Source organism: Sinohyriopsis cumingii, chromosome 8 (assembly GCF_028554795.1).
Source record: "Sinohyriopsis cumingii isolate HCF-2022 chromosome 8, ASM2855479v2, whole genome shotgun sequence".
In the NCBI taxonomy this organism is placed as follows: Eukaryota; Metazoa; Mollusca; class Bivalvia; order Unionida; family Unionidae; genus Sinohyriopsis; species Sinohyriopsis cumingii.
This window is the reverse complement of record NC_142968.1, coordinates 49,235,485-49,258,378: the sequence shown is the minus strand read 5'-3', so window position 1 is coordinate 49,258,378 and position 22,894 is coordinate 49,235,485. Positions and strand designations below refer to the sequence as shown.

Below are 22,894 nucleotides of genomic sequence, written 5' to 3'. Positions count from 1 at the left end.
AAATTTTCCCCACAACTTGACATCATTCTTGAAAAAAAAATATAGCCCTATGAAACTACTTTCCATGTGTAGGTAAATTGTAAAAATCAGTTCTGTATGGAAATTAAGTCATGATTAAATACGATGTACTTAAATTTAATCTCTCTCTTTCTCTCTTAGCAGAAGAAAAAGCATTTTGTTTCATTCATCTGTGATTGTTAAATGTATGCACGTATCTCGTGGTCTTTTTGCATGATGATCTATGCTGTTTACACCTATCGTGAATATCTACATATTAGCTATACAGGCCCCGAGTGGCCGAGTGGTCTAAAACGCTATCCGTTACGGATCACTGCCATCTCACCTCTGTCTGTGTGGGTTCGAGTCGAGGATTCGGCTAATGTGGGTATGTGAGAAAGCTCGCCAGTAGCTTCTCGTGGGTCGGTGGTTCTTTCCGGTGTTTTCCCGGGTTCTTCTTCCATCATTAATACTGGCCGCCATGTATAGGCTATCGTGTGCTGAAAAATGGCGTTAAACCCTACAACAACAACAACAACAACATATTAGCTATCAGTCATTCCTGCTTACCAGCCTGTACTATCATCCATTCATCACTTTCAAGATAGACTGATCTCAGGGTGATGATCTGCAGGCAAAGTACAGTTCTATTAAAATTAAAACAACGACGACGACGACAACAACTTATGATTTTCGACTATTTAGATCATAATTTTTGAACGCATTACTAATTTTCTTGGTTTCCTTTCCAACAATAGTATTTAACCTAATATTACATTAATGGGGTCATATCTAGCAGAGATGTTGAAACAAGCCAATAATTAAAGTTGTCTGCAATTTAAACCTGAAAATAATAAAAGATGAAAAGCAGTCTAAAAATAAATAATGGGTACACGTTTTTATACCGATGATATTGCATATCTTTTTTACTGATTTTTTTCCGTATGTCAGATTTCGAAAATAATTAGTATGCACAGGAGCTCGTATCCTTGCATACAGCTTATCTAATAGTCAAACATATTCAGTAAAAAACGAGGGATAGGTCAATTGTAGGCAACGAAACGAGCCCCTGTGCATAAGAATTAACATTATATTAATCAAGCTATACAGTACATTGTAGTAACCTCAGGGATTAGAAGATAATGCCATTCACTGAAAATACCGCTCAGTCAATCTGACAGTTTGTTCTTGTCTACTTCCCATCTGCAACCTGTTACGTGTTGTCTTAATCTGTTTTCTTGGCTCATTCGTTTTTTTATTCTGCGTAAATCTGACAAAGCTGATTTTGTTCCATATTCTGACCGGTCATACGAGCAAACAAATTAGCCTCATGCACTTAACGCGTACATTGACCTACAAATTTCGAACGGAATCTTACCACAGAATTGTTCTTAAACTTGATATTAGTTTTAGCAACATTGGATACATTATAAAGTATGAAAACCAGACTGGTATTCTCGGAAACCTTCGGCTATCACCCTAACATCATGCATCATGCGCTTGTGGCGTGATCAATGAGCTAATACAAGTTTTATACTAAAAGTATTTGTTCGTATCTATCAAATGGTCAGAGAAGAATAGCCGTGGAACAAGCGGAATGGTGTATTGTTTTGATTAGATAAAAATGGCGACTATCAATGATTCGAGTTCTGAAGGGGAATTCAATGAAGAAAATTCAGATGATTTGTCTTACAGTAATTTGGAGTCGATTCCCGAATGTCTCGTACCAAGGGCATCCTGTCTTTTTTCACTGCAGCTGAATCACAACAGTATTACGACACTAACTCAGGAAATTGGGCATTTTAAGAATTTAGTCAGCTTAGATATTAGTAACAATGGTTTAGCATGTATCAGCGATGAAATTATAAACTTGAAAAAACTTAGGAACTTTACAGCTAAAAATAATGTACTCGACGTATCTTCCATACCAAAAGACTTTGGGAAACTGATGTCACTAGAATGTCTGAATATGAGTGGAAATAACTTTCATAGCATTCCGGAACAGTTTACAGAACTCTCCAAACTACGACGCCTCTACCTCGGAGGAAACAAGATTCAAAGCGTCACAACGCAAGTCAAGGAATTGCAATGGTAAAGATCAATCTTAATGTATTATTAACCCTGTAGATGTACAGGGACTGCCTCATGTTGAGACTATCATGCAATGACTTAAACACTTCACATCAGTGTTATCAAATATCATCCATTCTCTTTTAATTGAATGAGGTCATGGCTAAAATTCACCCACCTGTATTTACAATTTCAAAAGTTGTGGCTGAGTAAGCTGTAGGGTTGAGTAGTTTTTGTGAGATGGGTAGGTTTTTTAAAATTTTAATTCATAATATTTGACACTAACGACAGTACCATTTTTAGCAGCATATGACTTCTGGTTTTGAACACTTAGACTGTCAATTTTACTGCTGCTGATTATCAGTTTTGATTGGTTGAAGTAATATTATTAACAATTAAAGTCGTGTTCACCTTACAGTCAGTGATATGCATCAAAACAAATTTTGATAAGCTGATTGTTTAGGGCACAGATGCTTATATTGTTGCTTACAATGTATATTACAGATAATGTATAGCCTAGAAGTGTGTGTGTGTATATATATATATATATATATATATATATATATATATATATATATGATTTAATTTATACTTGGTTTAATTTAATTGTTTGTTAATGTCATCGAATGTGGAAATCATTAAAATGAGCTTCCAGATCATTAAAATCTTTTTATTTTTATTTTCATTACATGTCAGAGTAATGTAATTTTGTTTTCTAGGAATTTGATATTTTCCAGAAATTAGTTTGACCTGATTGTATAGTTGTAAACACTGGTCTTTATATCTTTTGCTGACCTAGTTCCTGGCCTTGATTGAGAATCAAGTAAACAGAATTAATTCATTTTTAATGTGTGAATGATAATAGTGAAATCAAGACTGTATTGGAATACCTGATCTTAGACATGTGAAATCCTTCTAAAATGTTCTGGAATGTGTTCATGTGACCCTTATATGTGCATCTGTTCTGAGCATTATTTGATTGTATAACCTTTGTCTATAGAGAAATAATCTCATTCAAGCTTCTAAACATTGGACTTAAGGTGTTTGTTTTATTTTGACCAGTTTGGAGTTATATTTTAATTTTTATTCAGATTATTTTTATTCTCAGAGATTAATTCTTTTCCTGGAAATATTTGAGTGCTAGTAAAAAAATTTTTGGACAAAGACATTTCTTTACATTTTATTCGGAAATTCAAACACCGGAATATGAATCAAAAAAGAACTGTAGACGCATCTGTAATATAAAGGCTACAATAATATCATCACCTTCAATTTTGGATCTTTTGTCAGTACTTGAGTTCATTAGAACATTTCATTACTAGGACTTATAAAATTTAATTTGTGAATTATTTTTGGATTTGATTTCTTAAAGCTGTAAGTTCTTTTTTATATATCCAATTTTACATTATTTTTCCAGGGAAATAAATTATTTGTTATCTTTTTCAAAGTTTGTTGTTTTTACTCTTTCTTTTGTTACTGTTTATTAGAGCCTAAACACATAACATAAGAATTGGGCTGCTCGTTCAGGATATTTGAATTTTGGCTAAGATATTTTGTTATGTATATTTTATTTAATTATAACTGATTTAATATTTATTTATTTCAATTTAATTGTCAGTTTTAAATTTTTTTTACTTTTTATTACATGATATTGTAATATAAATCTATTCACTAGAGATGATACATTTTTCAGAAAATAGTTTGACCTTGACTGTTTGTTTTATAAATACCAGGTGTTGATCTAAATCCTGTCCTTGTTTCAAAATTTGTAGCAACCACGTAAACAAGTTCTCTTTTTATTTTAAAATGATTGCTTGTTGTCGAGGTCATGATGGGACTTCATGTTTAAGATGCAAACAATTTTTTATATTTTTTTATTTCTTACTGTAAAATTATTGGTTTTCATCAGGGTCACACTGGGTGTATGTTACCTTTAACAAGTACATAATTCTTTGAGCTTCCAGAACATGATCATTTGACCCACTTGTTTACGTTTTAAGGACCATATAACTTTTGTTTTCGAGAATTATTCTCAGTAGAAGCTGGGCTGTTACACTGGATGTTTTATGTTGTGCTGTTTGGAGTTATTTCAAATTACTTGGATTGGAATTATTTCAAATTACATGTACTTGGATTCACAAGGATTAATTTTGTTATGTTTCTGGAAAATACATGTGCTCATGTGAGAGTCTTAATCAAAGACCGTTCTTATAAGAAATTTATTTAAATTTCCAAAACCGAAGTGATAATTCTTGTTTCTACAAAGAATTGTAGATTTCAACACAACAGATTGCAGCAAACATCGTCTTCCATCTTGAACTCTTCATCGGGATTCGAACTTGAAATCAGTAGAACATTTTGTTATTAGGACTTCATAATTTTTATTGGTGGATTATTTAATGGTTTATTTTTCGATTTGATTCTGTAAAACAGTAAGTTCATATTGTTTTCATTTTTACAGCATTTTTCCAGGGAAATAAATTATTGTAGTTTTTCAAAGCTTGTTGTTTTCACTCTTTCTTTTGTTACTGTTTATTCGAGCCAAAGCACATGATATAAGAATTTCAGAAACTAATGTTTTTTGAACTCTATTGTGAAATCGGCCAGCTTTTTCTAAAATGTCATTGAATGTGGAAATCTTTCAAGTCCTACCCAGGAACAATTAGACCTTTTCAAAAAGATGATTTAATTCAACTTGCCAGAAAATATGATCCTTCTGAGGTATAGGCTTCCATAACAAAGCAAGAAATAAAAAATATTTTGATCCAGCATTTGGTAGAAAGGAATCTTTTGGATAAAAGTGGTTTGGTTTTGTTAATTAAGTCTGTATCAGAATCTGACATAAAAGCAAAGGAATTTGAACTAAAATACAAGGTGGAATCGGAGTTGAGGAAGCTGGAACTTCAGAAAGATAAAGAAGAAAAACAAATGCAGTTGGAGAAAGAGAAAGATCAAATGTTATTACAAAAAGAAGAAAAACAAATGCAGTTAGATTAGAAGAAAAAAGAAAGACATGCAGTTACAAGAAAAACAAATGCAGTTACAATTTGAGAGAGAGAGACAGGAAAGAGAGAAAGAAAAAATGCAATTACAAAAAGAACATATAAAAGGAAGAGAGAAAGAGAGGGAATATCAATTTAGAATAAAAGAAATGGAGCTGGCAAGTGAAAAGCACCTTCAGATTTAAGCTTCGATGTTGCAGAGAATATTAGGTTAGTGCCCACTTTTAGAGAAAAAATATGTAGACAAACATTTTCCTTAGTTTGAAAAAGTTGCTGAAAATTTGAAATGGCCAACTTGGACAATTATTACAATGTGTACTTACTGGTAAAGCTAGTGATACTTACCATTCACTGTCAGTTCACCAAAGTGTTGACTATGATGTGGTTAAGGGATGCATCTTAAGGTGTTATGAGTTATTCCCTGAAGCTTATCGGTAAAAATTCAGAAAAGAAACTTGACAAGCTCGTGTCGAATTTGCTTGAGAAAAAGAGCAGTTATTTGATAGATGGTGCTTAGCCAAGAAGGTTGAACAAAATTATGAAAGTCTCCAACAACTTGTATTACTTGAAGTTGAAGAGTTCAAGAACTGTGTCCATAGTGACATTAAGACTTATCTTGACGAGCATAAGATCAAAACCTTGGAAAATGCTGCTCATGCTGCTGATGAGTATTCTTTAACTCATAAAGTTCCTTTTGTAAATAAGACTACTATTCAACGTTCTTTTGGCAGAAAAATATTTCAGTGTAATACAAACCCTTCTAAATCTCAATCTGGCACAACTTTTAAAAATCAAGCTTCAGATAAGCTTGACCAAAGATCCTTCTCTTCTTGCATGTACCTATTGCAAGAAGAAAGGACACATTATTTCTGATTGTTACAAATTAAAAAATAGGCATCAGAATCAAGACAGACCTATTCTAAATGCTCTTATTTCTTAGAAGTCAAGGTCATGGTCATGTATTGAAAGTAATATATTTGTTGGGTCAAATAAATCCCAGTCTGATTTTATTATGGAGAATTATGAACCATTCATATCGAAGGTTTCCGTGTCACTCTTGGGTGATTTGGCTGATCCTATCCCTGTTAAAATTTTAAGGGACACAGGAGCTTCTCCGTCTTTTGTTGTCAGGTTCTTTGCCTTTTTTTGAGAAGTCTCCTTCTAATGAGTGTTCTTATTCAGTGATTAGAGTGCAGCTTTGTTAATGATTCTCTCCAATGTGTAAATTTGTTATCAGACGTAGTCTCAGGACCTGTGACAGATAATTCCCTGATTTATTCCCAGCTTGTGCAGTTACCAGAGCTATGGCAAAGAAAGCTTTTGAGAATGATGTTGATAAGGTAAGTATTCCTTTAGCTGACACATGTATTGGTCAGGCTTTTGATGAGGTCAGTTTCATTCCTTGTTTGGATCAATCAGAAATTATTGATCACAATGATCCTCTTTTAACGACTAATTTTCTTCATTCTAATCAGGGTGATAAACAACAATCACTTGTCGTCGAACAGGAAAAAGATCCTGAGATCGTCTGTTTTTTATCGAAAGGCCATTAGTGAAACTGAAGCTACTGAAGTTTCTGTCTGTTATTTCATTATAAATGGAAGAGAAAACGGAGACCTCCCAAGGTACCTGCTGAGGACAAATGGTCAGTGAACTATCAAATTGTAGTTCCAAAACCTTACAGACAGGAAATACTTAGTCTGGTCCATGAAACTCCATTGACTTGTCATTTAGGGATCAATAAAACTTGTCCTAAGATCTTAACTCACTTTTATTGGCCAAAAATCAAAAGTGATGTTAGCAAATACTGTAGATTTTATCATACCTGTCAGATGGTAGAAAAACTCAATCCAAAAAATCCCAAGGCTCATCTATAACCTGCCTTTGATGAACCATTGAGTAGATTTATGGTAAATTGTGTTGGTCCCTTACCTAAGACCAAGTCAGGTAACCAATACCTGTTGACCATTATGTGTGTGTCAACAAGGTTTCCAAAGGCAATTCCCTTGAGGAGTATAACATTAAAAATAATAGTAAAAACTTTGATAAAGTCTTTTACTCAGTTTGGCCTTCCCAAATCAGTTCAATCAGGTCAAGGGTAAAATTTTAGGTCTGGAACTTTACAGCTTATTATGCTTGATTTTGGCATTCAGCAATTCAAGTCAAAAGCAAAATTATGGTTTGACAGAACTACAGTGGAGAGAACTTTTGAGTTTGGTGATAATGGAGTTCTGTCTCTCTTGCTCATTCTTCGAATTGTTCTTCAGATATTATGGCCCTTACAAAGTCAAGAAGAAAATGAATGAGTTAAAATATAATATTAGTGCTCATAGGATCTAAATAAATTATCGGAGTACCATTATATTGAAAGAGATAGCAAGGTTATACATGCAATTAATTTAGTTGTACCTGTCTCACTCATTGAAGATTTTTGTGCAGGAATATCATCAGATTCTATTGATATTAGAGTGACAAATCTTTGGAATTCAGAAATTATGAAAGATCTGGACTAGAAACTTTCACATTTGCAAGAGCAAGAAAGAAATGAACTTAAACAGTTATTATTTGAGTATGAGCACTTATTTCTAGATGTTCCTACAAGAACAAACAAAATTTTGCATGACGTTGAAATTGTAAATTTTAGACCTGTGAAACAACATCTGTACAGGATGAACTCTTTCAAACAGGAATACTTGAAAAAGAAATTCAATATTTGCAGGAGAATGATTTTATAGAGCCCAGTAAAAGTGACAGGAGTTCATGATGCATACTTGTTCCAAAACCAGATAAAACTTTCTGTATGTGTACTGATTATAGGATGGTGAATATTGTGACAAAAACATATTCATTCCCATTACCAAGAATCGATGACAGTATTGATAAGATTGGGAATGCCAAGTATGTCACCAAATTTGACCTTCTGAAGGGATTTTGGCAGATTCCAATGACGGAAAGAGCAAAGGAAATTTCGGCATTTGGACTCCAGATGTACTTTACCAATATAAACTAATGCCGATTGGGATGAAAGGGTCATCAAATACATTTCAACATCTCATGAATATGATTACCACAGGTCTAGACAATTGTGATGCTTTCATCAATGATCTCGTCTGCAACGACTCATGGAAAGAACATTTAGCAACAATTCAGAAATTCTTTGACAGACTCACAGATGCATGTTTGACAATTTGTCTAAAAGTGAGTTCTGCTGTGATAGTGTAACTATTCTAGGACATGTCATGGGACATGGACAAGTTAAACCTATAGATGCTAAAGTTGAGGCTGTCTCTGAATTTCCCGTGCTTGTTAATAAAAAATAACTGATGCGACTTTTAGATATGGCTGGATACTATCAAAAAATTTGTTCCAATTTTTCTATCATTGCAGAACCCCTGATAAATTTATTGAGTAAGGAAAACAAGTTCTGTTGAACTGAAAAATGTCATGAGGCTTTTGATCATTTGAAAGCCATATCTAAAAGCACGCCAGTTCTTTCAGCTCCAAATTTCAGCCAGTCTTTTAAACTGTCTATTGATGCAAGTGATGTTTAGATTTGAGCAGTTTTGATTCAAGAAGATGAAAATGGTATTGATCATCCAGTGTGCTATTTTTCATCATGTACAATGAACTGTAAGTAAAGACAATGATAACATAATGCAAATTATGGTGTTATTACTGTTGTTGTTGTTGTTGTTGAGTTTACTTATAGTGGCGTGCGCACAATTGTACATGTGCCACTTTTTTGTGACTGCATCGCAGCCAGTTGTTCCTGGGGAAGGGAATGGTGCCACCTCCCTGGCACTGTTGAAAAATGACATATATATGTGACAAAACTTTCTCTAAAGCTGGCTATGTTGTTTGTTATTTTTTTAACCCTTTACCTCATAGAGCTAAGGTACTTGCATGAGGTCAAGGGTTAATATATAATGAATTATTTAATTTTGTGGAAATTACTAACTTTAAAAAATCATGAAAACATGGTTCTAATTGGTCAGCATTTAAAATGTACATGGTAATTTCTGTTCAACAGTACATGATCTCATGATATAAAGCAGTAGTTAATTTATCATTTTTATGGCAGACATTAAGTAATACAGTACAGTGTTTTTGTTTTTTTTAATTCCATGCGTACCTTGGTAACCAAAGCTTGCACTCATGATTTCATTGTGGTGTATGATTTTGAACCCCCTTTGTGCACAAGGTAGTGAGGGAGCTATTTATGTCTGTATATTTGTGTGTATATATATATATATAATATGAAAAGAATGATAACCTTGAAAACAAGTTTTTAACTAGCCATTCTTAGAGTTACAGAAATGGCACAAAAAGCCTATTGTGTTAATTTTTTCTGGATAGTTTCCTGTGAATTATTTTGTGAAAGAACTAATTGACATTAAATTTTGCTAATAAATTAAAGAACATACACATACCTGTCAACCCCTTGAGATGAAAACCTGTATGCCAGATCAATAAAAACCTTACAAAGACCAAAAAATCCTTACATGAAAAAATGTATTCATGCATTATATAAGATCAGCTGTTTTAAAACAACAAATGCAATAAACGAACTAATTTTATACACATGTACATAATTATTTACATCTCTGAAGCTTTATTTTATTTTGATTTTGAGTGTGTTGTAACGCACACATTTTTATATGCAACACATGCACCCTTTTGCATTTTTCAAAATGTAATCAGCAGTTTAAAGCCTATGCATCAGGTGTCAGTGTTTATTTTACACTGTAAAAATGATGTTAGTGTATCTGCATTCAGGGACTTCCTACAATCTGTATATATGTTTTTCATCATAGAAAAAGATCTCTTACAGTCAGCATTGTTGTGAGGCAAGGAAGGTAGTTGCTGAATAACTAATTTCATATTAGTGTAGTAGTCTTACAATGTAAGACATGGCACATGTTGATTTTGTCTGATGCCCAAAACATAAATATCAGCATCAAGGTCTTACATGTAGGACTAATTAGTGTCGCTACTAGTAAAAAAAAGTGGTATGTGCAAGGTATTTTGAAAAATGAGTTTTCACGGGGTAATATTAACTTCTTTGGATTTATCATGGTCTCATTATTACATATTTATATTTTTTCCTCATAAACCGTTAGTCTTGCAATGTAAGACCTCGACCTGATAATTATTTTTTGGCTAGTCCGAGTATCTTCTGACTCTTGCCACCCCATTTTTGATATTTGGACATTTATGTTGGGGTGTAGGGTCAGAGCACATTCCCTATCGAAAAGTTGGAATTCGATATAACCATTTGGTGCCGGTATGGGGTAGCCACTTTCTAGCTGACCCAGCACACTTGAACGACCTTTCATCGAGATATACCTGCATGAAATTGATAGGAATACGAATTTATTTTCTCAAAAATCGTGAGTATAGCACTCGTCATGTCTTTAATCCACTGACAGATGAGACAAAAGTATGTCATTGCTGAAATTTTACCTGGATCTGACCATTTGTATTCCATGTCACATGACTATACAAATCTCGGAACTTACATGTCAGTGACATTAGAGGTCATATAGTCAAATGATATTGACAATAAACAAATTTCCCAAGTTGTTGTACACAGAATTTGGACATATTATATAGAAGTCACTTAATGTTTGTAAATAAATATAATGCACACTTAATTCTCAACATATTTATTCTGAGAAATACGAACAGAAACATGTCGGTATCACAGCAGGGTGGAGAAAACCATTTTCAAGAAGTACTGAGCACATGTCAGCGATGTTTTATTTTTGATGCCACATGACCTCTACATTATGAATCCTTGTTCAGATGAGTTACTAAATGTCCAGTTTGCTGTCTATACAAGGTCAAGTTTGCCATCTGCACAAAAAGAAGGCAAGAGAACATGTACAATCTATATCATTGTAATTGTCACTCCTTTTATCATCAATGCATTTTCATCTGTGTATAATAATAATCAATGTTTATTGTACATTCTTGTATACAAGATAGATCCAACTGATTACAGTACCAGACTCTTCTCAGCCAATGCATAATGTGAGTTGATCTGAGTCTATGCAGTTTATTACGATTAATAAGTATAACAAACAACATAGACCTTGATCTGCTGATGCATTATGTGACAACAGATCAGGATCTCTGTTATTTGCAGTTGGATTGGACTTGTAGTTTATTGTTAACGGTAGTTTATTCTTTTTCTTTAGGAATTGTAATATTTGTGCATGCAAATGTTGATAAATATGAAACCAGTACAACTCTCCCCATTTTAACACACCTCATTTCAATGCAGTTCTAGGCATAACATGGTACAAATTGGGAACCCATGACCAGTATAATACTAATGTATAACAATAAAGGTTGAAACAAGACAAATTGAAGCTTAGTTTCATACACAGTATAGCAATATAACATGGTTCAGTATTATTAATCTATTCTCGGGGCCCCGAGTGGCAGAGTGGTCTACAGCGCTCTCTGTTATGGATCACTGCCATCTCACCTCTGTCTGCGTGTGTTCGAGTCCTGGATTCAGCCAATGTGTGTATGTGAGAAAGCTTGCCAGTAGCTTCTTGTGGATTGGTGGTTCTTTCCGGGTTTTCCTGGGTTCTTCCTCCACCATTAATACTGGCCGCCATGTATAGCCTATCATGTGCTGAGAAATGGCATTAAACCCTACAACAACAACAACAACAACAACAATTAAGCTATTCTCAATATATTGCTGTTTGGTATATGTAGCTGTAATCAGCATAACTCAGTTGGTGGTTATGGACCTTGACTACCACATTATAATGAAGGAGAGCTGCTAATAAAAATTAGGTTACTGGCATATATAATTTGATTCTTCAGGTACACTGGTGGTCTTCTTGAATTTGATATCTTTCAGAGTCAAATACCTGTAGTATTTATTATTTGCTGATCAACTAAACCTGATATTTACAGTTACTCTTTAGAATGTTCCTATATAAAGTAAGAGAGTCAAAACTTGGATTACAAATACAAGTTCTTTTCTTTACTCCTGACTTGCATGTTAGCATTTTCTTTTATGACACAATGTTTCTTTTATTCTTATGTATTGATTATGATATTATCATTTAAAGTTTTTTTTTTACAATTTCAGCTTGGAGATCTTGTACTTAGGAGGAAATGAATTGACAGAGATTCCTGCTGAATTAGGCCACTTGCAGAACTTAACCTCACTCATACTCTGCGATAATAAGCTGCAAAGTCTTCCACCAACGTTAAGCCAACTTCGAAGGCTTACCTCCATGAGTCTTCACAACAATCAGCTATCTACACTGCCAACAGAGATTGTGGCACTCAACAATCTCGTGGAATTAAGCCTAAGGAACAACCCCCTAGTCGTAAAATTTGTGGAGGACTTAGTATATGATCCCCCAACTTTACTTGAACTTGCTGGACGAGTTGTGAAAATAAAGAAAATAGCATATACTACTAATGATTTACCTTCCACAGTTGTGAGGTATTTAGATGCTGCACAACGATGTGTCAACCCTAAATGCAAAGGTTGGTGTAGATTAAAACATGTGACTTGATTTTGGGATGGACCATTTAATGCAGATGGGGGCTTGTATTTCATTGCCGACCAGATTTAAAAAAAAACCAAACTAATATGTTGCATAGAAATGTTTTTTTTTCTTTCTCAAAATCGGAGCAGTTGCATTTTTTTAAGAAGCTAATTGGGGTACTGAATGACTTGTTTTCAAAAGAATGTCTGACACCTTCCCCTATCATAATGTTGTGAAAGATAAGCAGCAAAGTCAACAACCCTTTAACATAACTGACAGAATTAATCAATTTAGCTAAGCAGTGCTCATAGGAGGTAAACTCTCCAGTGACAGGATTGTTGTTGTTACAGGTTTAGCACCATTTTTCAGCACATGATTGATAGGATATAAAAGGCAGCCAGCATATTTTGGCGTTGAAGAACCCAGTAAGAACCACTGACCCATGAGAAGCCACTGGCATGTTTGGCATACGCCAGCATTGGCTGAGTCCAAGACTTCATTCCATGCAGAGAGAGGTGAAATGTCAGTGAAGGCAAGAGTTTTAGATCACGTGGCCAGATGGTAGGGTTGCATCTAGGAAGTGGATTGTGAAAATCCTGCTAAAATGGAAAATTTCGCACATAATATTTTTATTGTCACATGCATCAACATGCAAAAAATAAGGATTGGGTGCAACATCTTTATGAATCTTACATACTTTATGTCACAGAAATTTTTGAAATTTCTGGTTTTGCTCTTGTAAATTATTGCTAATGTTGACGTGAATTACTTCTTTGGTTCCTCTGTGTTTCAAGATGAATTCTGATTAGATATTGCAAAGCTTTGTGTGATTCTGTGTATTCATTTCATATTAGAAAATTTAGTACTATTTCAACTGACTTTGGCATTCTTCTACTACCATTACTCTTCAGCCAATTCAAATGGTGGAAAAGGCTTTGAAATGCAACCATTTGAATGTGATTGTATGTACCTCAATAAGGAAAAAAGGCATAAAAGTAAATACAGTACTTATAAAGCAATTAGACACTGAGCTGTGTGACAGTATCTGTATGGGGTGCCAGTTATGTGAGATATTTTTGGACAATTATACCACCAGTCCCACTGTTGACACGGCATGAATAGAGTTACACAGCATATATTGTTTTGACATTAAGACATTGTTTCCTGCCACCACCACCCCATTATACATATTAATGTCGACATTTGTTCCTTTTTCTAATAAAATAGAGCACACAGTAAACCTTACCTTGGATAAACCTCATAATATTGAACAGAAACAAAATCTGACACTTATTCCATTTGTTCCTTTAGTGATTTATAAAATAAAACCGTTATAATTTATTCCACATTCAGATATAAGAGAGTTTGAGAGACGAAAAGTATGAATGGTTTTGTAATGCCTTTCTAATATCTTTCTGTAATTTACGCAGAGTTTCCTGTGTTCATGTTTTATTTATTTTGTAACCCCATGCAAGACTTTCATATATAGTTTCATTCACTTTGTATGGCCTTTTTATCTGCAGACATCCAAACCTTATCAAAGTAAATTTTGAAAAAGTCTTTGGCTCTCACAAATTGTGGCCTGACTTTATAAGCAGACATTAGTCAAGTTTGATATACTTTTACTCAGAACATTTTGAAGAAAAAATATTAGTCTGTAATTTTTCAGGATTGCACCTGTGCTTGATTACGAGTATATGAAGAAAACAGTATACATTATTATAGCCCTAACTCTTGTTCCACTTTTAATGTTAGTTGATTTTTAAAAAGATTCATTTAAGAGCCATAACTTCTGTTTCAGACTGCATTCTTTTTGTCAAATACCTCTGGTTTTGACAAGGTATGCTGTGGATAAAGTAATCAATCAGAAATTGGTGATCAGAAACTCATGATTGATCATAAAATTTAGCCCAATTCTCTACATTAAATTTTTGATATTTCTGACTAGTAATCACAGGTTCAGATTTGTTTATAACCAGTTTGAAATCTTGATAAAAGTTTCATTTAAGAAATATGCCTGAGGAGCTATTTAACATATCCTTAGCAGTTTTGCCTGAACATTATTCAAAATGAAGAGACCGTGTTAAGTTTAAGCTTTTTAGAGGATTTTGAGTCTTGTCAATCAATATCTTGTCTTCACTAATAAAAGTTTATTGATCCAGCATAATGATTTAACATCTTGATGCAATTATCTTCGAACACTGTCTTCAGATTATTGATATGATATCTTACGTTCCATTCTTGACAGTGTTATGACCCGTGTCGATCACTGTAGATCTTCACTTTAAAGTTACTTGTAAGGGCACCATCATAGCTTAGAATTTTTAAGCATATTTTGATGTTGTTGTTTTGTGCTTAACTCCATTTTTTAGCACATGATAGGCTATACATGACTTCCAGTATAACTCGGATAAAAAAACTTGAGAAAACCCTGGGAAGAACCACTGATCCGTGGAAAACTACTGGCAAGGATTATCACATACCCATGTTGGCCAAGCCTGAGATTCGAACCCAAGTGGACAGAGGTGAGAAATCAGTGAACTGTAAAAGGCGAGTGCCTTTGACTACTCAGCCACCCAGGGCTCCTAAACACATTCTGATGCTATTTAACTTGTTTTAGAGATGCCAGTATTAAAGCTCTAGTTTTCCATTTTGTTCGTTTGAGTTGGTACCCCTTTTAATAAAATGTTGGTACATTTTACTTCACTGCTGTGTACTTAGTGTCTCTGTGACCCCTTCTAGTTTACCTTTGCCTGCATTACACACAAATATTCATTTTATTATTTATCTTCAGCATTTTACTTGGTTTTATTTACCAAAGAAAAGTTTTGTTTTGCTTTAGTTAAAAAAAAAATTTCAGTGAAGAAAAAAAATCATTGCAAATATTGCACAAATTAAAGTTTTATTCAGAAAAATAACTCATCTCTTTCAAGACAAGTATATTTACAGAAAATGAGTGTCTAAATAAAAATGGTATTAGTATAACAATTTCTTCTTTCAACAGTTTTCTTCACAGCCAAGGATAAGCATTTATTAAGAAAAAATTGCTTCTAGTAATAAAAAATCTTTTTTTCAGGGGTGTTCTTCACAGCCAAAGTTGAGCACGTGAAGTTTGTAGATTTCTGTGGGAAATACCGATTGCCTTTGCTGCAGTATTTATGTTCTCCAAAGTGCACCTCCTTGCCATTCCCCTGTACGAGCAGCAGTGACAGTGACACTGATGATGAAGATGTGCAGAAGAACAAAATGCAGAAAGTACTTCTGGGATAAATGTGTACAACTTTCCGGGGTTATTGTCTTCATGAAGCATACATTTTGACTTGTTAATACATTAACCCCTGGAGCTTTTTGTAATTTTTGCCTGAAAAATGAGTAGGAAACACATTTTGAAAGCTATTTCTGAATATACTAGAAAACACCAAATTCCCAGTCATCTTTCAATAACATACTGCATAGTTGCGTTAGAAACATCATTTTTTTGTTGGCTATTTGACTCATGCATGAGCAGAAAGGTAAAAGTTGGACTTTTTTCCTTCTTTTTTTTGCCAAACAGAGCCATTATTTTTGTATGGAGACCACTCTTTATTCCAAATGCCCATCTTACCCTACTTTTTGCAAAGGCTCATCTGTCTGTTTGCAGTTCATACTGGTTTGCCTTAAATCTGAGACCAAAAAGTCTAAAATCCGGACACAAAATCGTATTCTGACCACAGGCAAATTTTGGGTTAAAAAATGTCTGGTCCAAAAAATGAGGTTTTTTTATCTGTATTTTGTAGTGCAACTAGATATTCCAGATTATTTGGTATCATTGTAGAGCTTCATCTGTCTACCTTTTATGATACCACCACTTTAGTGTATCGTGCATGACCATGACGCTACAGAGCTCGGCAGTAGGCTATTACCTCCTGCCCCGTAAAGTCGTCGCTAGGGGTCAATGTGTTAAAATGTTGTCTGTTATATCTCAAAAAAAGCAGACGGGTTATTACCTCATTTGGAAAAGATCAGAATCATTCTTAATTTCAAATATGTTTTCGCTGGTTCATTAAAGGTCACTGAAAGATATTATTATGCATGGGTGTAGATGGGTGAAGCAAGGACAAATAAGAGGGGCATATGTGCAAGCCTTTGTATCTACATACATTCCTGACATAGCACTATATTCTTACCTCTAATTATATTGTAGAATCATGAGGATGGCAGAAAGTAGGTATCGAATAAGAGAAGTTTTAAAAAAATCAATTGCAAATAAAATGAAGGTATAAATAGAATAAGTTTATAATCAACACGTTTGATCAAATCCCATAGCCTGATTTCCCACACTTATAGTTTTTGAAGGCATGTAAGTAAATTTTTCTAAATCATTGGTTTGAGACGAGTGCTTTTTTCCTGTCTTAAAAGTTGTGGGGCATGTGGGTGAATTTTTTTTTAGATCAGCCCTGATATAATTAAAAATGTTTGTTCCATATTCTAACAAAGATCAATTTCATGTTTCAAATGAAAAATAAATCTTGCAAGGTTTTTTAAGTTCATTAAAAGCCAGTGTACTTGGATAAATTTAACGTGTATTTAAGACTGATAAAAGGTGAGTAAAACATAATATAACATTTTTTGAAGTTTTATTTTAACAAAACTTATAAGTTAAGTTTATTTTGTCATTCATAGTGATAGTCCAGTGTTAATCTTGTCAACATAAAAATTGTAATGAGAATCGAGATGGTTTTCAACCCCATAAGGAATACTTAAATGGACTAGACTTTTCCATAATTGGATTAGTTGTGAATAATGGCTATAAGTTAATTGTATCAATTATATGGTCAAATTCATAATGGAGAACTAGGAAGCACATGATATACATAGTTTCTTTGTGCTTAATTTTAGCTGATTATACATGATTTGATCTTCGATATATACTCAATTATAAGTCAAGTCCAACTGCAAACTGCACAGACCCAGATATGCGTTTGCATTATTGCCAGCAGATCTGGGTCTTTGCAGCTTGTTGGGCGTAACTAGCAGAACAAACAATATGGACCTTGATCTGCTGGTGCATTATTTGATGGCAGAAATGAGTCTGTGTAATTTGCACTTGGACTCGACTTGTAGGCATGTATGTCAAGTGCTTAAAATCTTTTATTGAGGAACATTTTGGGAGGGTGAGGACTATGAAGCTGTAAGACTAATAGCAATTCATTTTAAACTTACTGTCTGTAAAATAATTTGTCATTGATCTTGGGTGAGTTTCTTGTATGAAATTTGAGAGATTCATTTTATGATAGTTCATTATTTTACAGCATTTATTGTTTTTTTTAATGTATATTTCAGTTTTGTAGCCCAAGGGAGAAATACTGTGTTCTGAGTATCTTTATGGGCTGCAAATATTTGCTTATTTTCACACATCTGGCCCTGTGGTTGGAATGATGCCTGTATTAATTTTAAGATTTCGATCTGGTTTTCATGTGACTATACAGTCATATATGTTATCCTTATTGTTGTGATGTTTTTTTTTCATTTTTGGAATTGAGATATTAATATAAGTAGATGCTACAATTTTGTATGTGTTTATATTTTGCAGGTCAAGGAACTAGGTAAAACTGTTTGATTAAACACATAACTATGTACATGTTTATTTTCATACAGAAGTTATACATGTAAGTTTAAGAGCATCATGTTAGTGCAATGCTGGCATCTAATGCCACAATAACTTTGGCCTTTTGTTGCACACATCAATACGAAAGGTAGATGTTTGATACAAAAAGATATGTGCCTTTTGAAAGTTATATTTACTTTTCAGGGGCCTTGCATAATTATTACTTGTTTACCTCATAATTTTTAAATTGAGATTTCATGAGAGTGAAATTTATGGTATTTATTTTGTACTGGCTGGAATTGCAGTGTGGGGATTCATTGTTAAGCAATGCTGCTCTCACCCCAGACCCATTCTAGTCAAGATTTTCCTTGTTGTTTCTTCAGTTCTTAAAATTCCAGGGCAAACTGAAGACATATAAAATGCAGTATAATAAGACTAAGAGTTTTTCTTTGTGTGAGGTGCTTAATAAGCTGTAAAATTGGATGACTTGCAAGAGATTTAATGGTCACTAATTAATCTTTTAAGATATTTCTCTTGGATTCATTACATGGCAAAAAAATTGTGTGGTGACCAAGGCAAGTCATGCCTCCAGTAAGATGGAATGATGGAAAAGGTTGAATTCAGATTTTTAAGAATATAAAATTGTAAGGGAATGGTTGTGGCCGGTAGTCTTGTGCATTTATGGTTCATAATTATCCACTTAAGATCTTTTGGTTGTACTGTTTTTAAGTATTAGAATATTGTGACTTAAGACGATTTATTTATTTATTGGAGAACTAGTTCAAGTTGATTAGGATATTATCTTGCAATTTTACATTTTATTACGTACATTGAAACTCATGAATGAATCTCATGAAGTCGGGAATGAAACTTCGCTGAAACTTGTGATAATTTATGTAAATGTTTCTGTTGACTTAAAGTTTATTGTATGAAGTGTGTTCAGATGAGCTTCAGTCTAACAAAGGAGACATGTGCAAAGTTTAGAAAAGTATGAAGGCTTGCAAGTCAAATCCAAATGCAAATTTCATAGACCATCATCTACTGTCACTTAACTACACCTGCAGATCATGGTCAGTATTGTTTCTTCTACTAATTTCGTTTAAGAAATGGCATACATCTTAATCTGTCCGCAGTTTGGCCCAGCTTATGAGTTAATATGGTAATCATGATATTATAATCCTAATACTATGTAACTTGTGCAGTATTTTTTGTTATATTTCATTTGCAGTGTGTTATTGTGTGAAGAAACAAACACAAAACCTGTAAGTTATCAAAGTTATTGACTAAAGAAAAGAAACTCTTCAAAATCGATGTCATATTTTATTTGGTTACAGACTTAGTAACAATGCTATTTCATCTTTCCTCAAATTCAGGAATGAAGGAATAACTGAAAATTTGAATAGGTTGTGGCTAGGCTCCGAGTTGGGTGTGGGGCTGTGTCCTGATGGGAGTTTCCCAAAAAGTGATTTTTCAGTCCCTAATAAATACTTATTGCATTTTAGTAATTAATATATATGTCTCATGTTATGATGCAGGTAATCAAATGTGAACTGCAATATCAGAGAATTTTATGATTATTTCATGTTATCATTCATTAAAATATTCACTAAGATTGAATACAGGCCATAACTATTGCTCACCTTAATAGTTTTAATCATTAAATGGCGGTTTATGTATGTTCAGACTGATGATGAAATCAAAAAGATAACTATTGTTAAAATAATAAATGGAAGGGTTTAGATTTCTTACAGATCATACCAATAAGACCCTCCCCCCTTTACAGAACTTTCCCTAAAGTTGTCTCTGTTTATTCACTGATGAAACATTAGCCTGGACTAGATGTGGATCTTACAGAAATGTCACTGGACTGCTCCTGTGGCCTAAGTGGTTAGAGTGTTTGCCTCAGATATGGAAGGTCCCTGGTTCAAATTCTATCAGAGTTGTACCAGAGACTTGCAAAAATATTATTATCACTGCCTTGCTTGATGCTCAACATTAACAGGTTAGTGTTAGTGCTGGTTGGCCTGGTGTCAGGATAATGTGACTGGGTGGTACATGGTGCCACCGTGCTTGACATCACTATAAACGGCCACTCTGCAGACATGGTAGCAATACAGCTCAAATTGTTAAAGCTATGTTAAAAATCCAACACACACCTACACAGAAATAATAAAAGCTTGGCGTGGGATTTTGACTTAAAAAAATAGATCTCTCATTTTTGGTCCTAAATGCGTATATTGCCAGTGTGACCTCTCAAAATATGAATATGATAATTTCATTACAGTTACTTCTGAAGTATGGACGGTCATCCAAAGTGTTTTGTTTTTCCTTTTAAAAAAATTTGACTCTACATTTTTTGCAATCTATAGCAGGGTCTATATTAAATTCATACAGTTAGTATGACACCTGGTTGTTACTTGACAGTACTCTCTCATTACACCAACATGTAATAAACATATGCATGGCTACATTTCATTAGCTGAGACACATTAGCTCCATTCTCAATTTCCTCTCATTTTGTGTCATAAAACTGTTGCTCCTTAGTACTTTCTGGGCTGGATAATTGGAATTCATTTGTGTCTGGTTTGGCTCAGTATCTACTACAGCAACTTCAAAAAGCTCCAAAACACAGCTGCTTGGATCATCCTTAGAGTATGAAGAGTTGAGCACACCTCCCTCTGCTCTGCAACCTTTACTGGCTACTTATTTGATCCCAAATCAAACAAAATCTGTTCACTATGCTACATTTTGTTTCTTAGCTCCAGACTAGTATACCTATCTGACTTCACTCATGTATGCACGCTATCTAGAAACTTTGGCTTCTTTTACAACATTCATATTCTCATGATTCTCACTGTTAAATTGAAGTCATAAGACAATATTCTATTGCATACCAGGGGCCCAGCTATGTCAAAATTGCCCTTTGATCTTATACACAAGGACACTAATTTCATTCAAGAAAGCCATAAAACTTGCCTATTTTGACTACATGAACAGACTTAAAGACTTAATAATGTCTTCATCCTTTATTATTGTCAGCATGGTTTTGTTTTGTAATTTCATGGTGCTTTTTTTTTGTTGTCATATGTTTTATTTGTGCTATCTAATATTATATAGTTGTTGTTGTGTGGTTTAACGCCATTTTTCAGCACAGGATAGTCTAGGCTATACATGGCGGCCGGTATTAAGGGTGGAGGAAGAACCAGGGAAAACCCTGGAAAGAACCAACGAAAACTTGCATTTGTTTGTTTTCAGTTTCAAAACATTAAATTTCGTTGTTCAGAAAAAGTTATTTTATTGGGGGAAAAATTGTCCATTGTTCAAAATGTGCTCTTTTTATATTAAAAAGTGCAACTTTTTAAAAATGTGCCCATCTTGTCTATTCCTGTGTAAAATGTTCCTGGCTTAAAACAGTACTTGTACAAAGATTATGAAGCAAAGAGCAAAACAGTCAAAAGTGAAAAGTGTCTGCCTTTTTCAGTTTGTGCATTTTTTTTTCTTTCTCAGTTAATCCAACTTGTCTATGAAACATATATTAATGACATACATTTTGGAAAGTTATGCAAAAGATTCACAGATGTAACATCACAAAATAAAGCATTTCTTTTGACACATATCACGTTTCCTTTCTGTGTTGTTTACGAATGAAGCCTGTCCCGCTTCATTTTAGCTCACATGGCCCTAAGTCCTGGTAGGTTTATGGTATGGCCATGCACACAGTGTGTCGTGAATTATCCACCTGTCAGCAGTTGCTTTTTTCAGAAACCACTAGACCACATTCAACAAAATAACGCATCCTGGTATGAAGGCCCTTAACCTTTGTACAAATCATGCTGGCCATCATTAATAAAAATAGAAAACCTTTTAAGCAATATTCTAAAAAGTTGCTTGTCAGAACTTGACCAAATTTAACAGAAAAGATCCAAACATAAGATTTGTATGTAGAAATTATGTTATTCTGCCATCAAAAATGACCACTGCTGTTAAAATTGTGTTTCATTAAACACATAAAAACAACTGCACAACAAAATTTGACCTTTAACAGAAAGATTTGTTGCATAAAGTCTTTAATATTGGGATGCAGATGTGGCATCAAAATATAGATGAAGATAAATTTAAAAAAAGCTTTGTTTTATAATGCCTACATTCAACAGCATGAGAAGAAATGTACAGAAAACATCATCCTGATACATATTTCTTGGTCAGCATCTCTTGCATTTGGCTATTATGCAGATACCTGCCTGATGAGCAATCCAAGGTCCGCTTTGGCCTCGTGTTTTACAACCTATATTGGAAAGGCATACATTTTCACACAAGACTGTCTCTATTTTGCATCCATATTCAGCTCTGGACAAAAGCAACGGCTGCAAAACTGGTTTGTTGTAAGATATTTTTATTCTGGCCCATACTGCAAGAAGTAAATATACTAGCATCTAGTTATACCACTAATCTGGTTGAACTTCCACCAATGCCATCTGTCTGGACTTTAACTCTGATTTTAATAAATATAGTGAGATTAAACTTGCAGTGTGGGTGTATCTTTAGTTAATGGTATGCAAAAGAACGCTGTCCATATGACTGTTTTCATAGTGGGAATAATGAGTATACGATTGTCAGAAGAGGAGTGAAAGTATTTTGCTGGTGTGTACACATGGGTGAGGTCGGATAGGTATGTTGGACTATATCTGACAGTGAAACGTATCACAGAGAACAAA

General features: G+C 34.0%; 1 protein-coding gene across 1 annotated transcript; it reads left to right on the top strand.

Moving 5' to 3' along the window:
• The first annotated feature begins 1,489 nt into the window (after nucleotides 1-1,489).
• LOC149793461 (uncharacterized) lies at nucleotides 1,490-21,795 on the top strand. Its single transcript, XM_089967455.1, has 3 exons — nucleotides 1,490-2,088; nucleotides 12,184-12,590; nucleotides 15,669-21,795. The coding sequence occupies exons 1-3, from the start codon at nucleotides 1,622-1,624 to the stop codon at nucleotides 15,860-15,862; spliced, it is 1,068 nt and encodes a 355-aa protein (XP_089823581.1). The 5' UTR covers nucleotides 1,490-1,621; the 3' UTR covers nucleotides 15,863-21,795.
• Nucleotides 21,796-22,894: the final 1,099 nt, after the last annotated feature.